At 50.5% G+C, this 1,870-nt stretch overlaps 1 protein-coding gene across 1 annotated transcript; it reads right to left on the bottom strand.

Moving 5' to 3' along the window:
* Nucleotides 1-369: 369 nt before the first annotated feature.
* On the bottom strand, nt 370-1,431 carry LOC308552649 (G-protein coupled receptor 183-like; the record flags this gene model as incomplete). The annotated part of the gene is made up of 1 exon (XM_081127850.1): nt 370-1,431. The coding sequence occupies one exon, from the start codon at nt 1,429-1,431 to the stop codon at nt 370-372; it is 1,062 nt and encodes a 353-aa protein (XP_080983976.1).
* Nucleotides 1,432-1,870: the final 439 nt, after the last annotated feature.

Genomic DNA, 1,870 nt, shown 5'->3' with positions numbered 1-1,870 from the left:
TACAACATTTTGCTTCCCCAAATTTGAAATATAGTCTAAGTAATTGACCTAGTACTCAGCCAGCGATTTTGTGTCTGTATTTACTGTGAAGGTGTTCTTTTCCCAGAAGAAACAGCAATGCTTCAGAGGCTGGGAGCTTCACTGTTATTTATTACGATGTGTTGGAGGTGGGTTCATCACGCAGCTGATGACCTTCAAGCTCTAGGGCTCCTCGCTCACCACCCAGGACTCTGTATCTAGTTCTGTATTTACTATTTTGTATTTTTTCTTAAAGACCCCTTCCCCCTCAAAAAAAAAAAAAAAAAAAACACTTGTATAAGCTTCAGGCCCCCAACCCTGAACCCCTCTCTGGATGCAGTTTTCAAACGATTAGACTCGATTCTCGCCTAAGGACAGAGCCTCCAGCCTGGTGGCACTTTGTGTTTCTGAAGAAGTTCCCCTCAGTGGGCGAGAGGATGCTGCTGACTTTCTGGGTTTTAAAATGCCAAGGAGCCATTTCCTGTAACGTGTTGACGCAAAGAAGTAAATGATGGGGTCAATGCCACAGTTCATGTTCATGAGGGACACAGTGAGTTGAAGGGACACTTTGAAGGCCCTCTGCTCCGGGCAGGACGGCAGGTAGAGGACCTCTCGCACCATGAACTGGATGATGTTGAGGTGGTAGGGGCTAAAGCACACCACCACGGCGACCAGCACCACCAGGGTGAGCAGGCAGGCCCTCCGGTGGTGCCCTTTCTTGCTGGTCAGAGGGTTGTCCCGGGCTGTCCTGCACAGCTTCACCGTGATCTTCACGTAACAAAATAGCATGATCCCCACCGGCCCACAGAAGTTTAGGACACAGGTGACTAGGATGATTAGGGACAGCCTGAAGACCTTCTCAACGCTGACGTACTCCATGCAGGTGACCCTGCCCGCCACAGGCTTGGTCATGATCACGAAGAGCAGGGGCACCATCTGCAGGACTGCCAGGGCCCAGACGACCCCACAGACAAGCTTTGCTCGGCTGGCACTGCGGAGCCGGGGGCATTGGTGTGTGCGGACCACAGCCAGGTAGCGGTCCACGCTCAGGCACGTCATGAGGTAGATCCCCCCGTAGGTGTTCAGATAGAAAATGAATGCCGTCAGCCGGCAGAGCCCTTCACCAAAAGGCCAGCTGAAATCCAGCGCATAGTAGGTGATCTTCCCAGGGAGGGCCAGTGTGAACAGAAGGTCAGACACCGCCAGGTGGACCAAGTAGACACCTGTTGAGTTGATCTTCTTGCCCTTTTGACAGGCAAGGTAAAGGGCAAGGATATTTCCCAGGGCGCTGAAGACCAAGAGGACTGTGTAGAACACGCAGAGCGTCACGCTGGCTGCCTGGGGTAGGTGGTGGGGAGGACACAAGCTGGCATTGTGGGAGATGCTGCTTGGGTCGGCTGTGCTGGCAGCCATGTCATATGGGTCCTCGGGGAGACAAAAAATAAATACAATGTAATACACCTCTATATAGCAATAATTAATAATTTGCTGAGGCAACATGCACATGAAAAACATGTCTTTTTAAGTAAACTTTTTGTTGAAGTGTAACATACTGTTCCAGTTACTATTGCTGTGTAACAGTCTACCCTTAAAATGTAGCAGCTTAAAACTAATGTTTTATGCTCTCTGGCAGGTTTTGAGCAGGACACTGTAAGAATGGCTTTCCTCTGCTCCTCAGTGTTGGGAGCCTCCTTTGGGAAGAGTCAGCAGCTGGGACTATTTGGAGGGGACTTCACTCAAATGCCTGTCAGTTAATGTTGGCTTTTGGCTGGAGCCTCAGCTGGGGCTATCAACTAAAGCATCTGCACATGGCCTTGTCCTGAAACCGGGCTTCCTCCTAGCATGGCAGCCA

The sequence above is a fragment of the Miniopterus schreibersii genome (assembly GCF_964146895.1).
Source record: "Miniopterus schreibersii genome assembly, chromosome: 2".
Lineage (NCBI taxonomy): Eukaryota > Metazoa > Chordata > Mammalia > Chiroptera > Miniopteridae > Miniopterus > Miniopterus schreibersii.
This window is presented reverse-complemented; position numbering and strand designations above follow the sequence as displayed.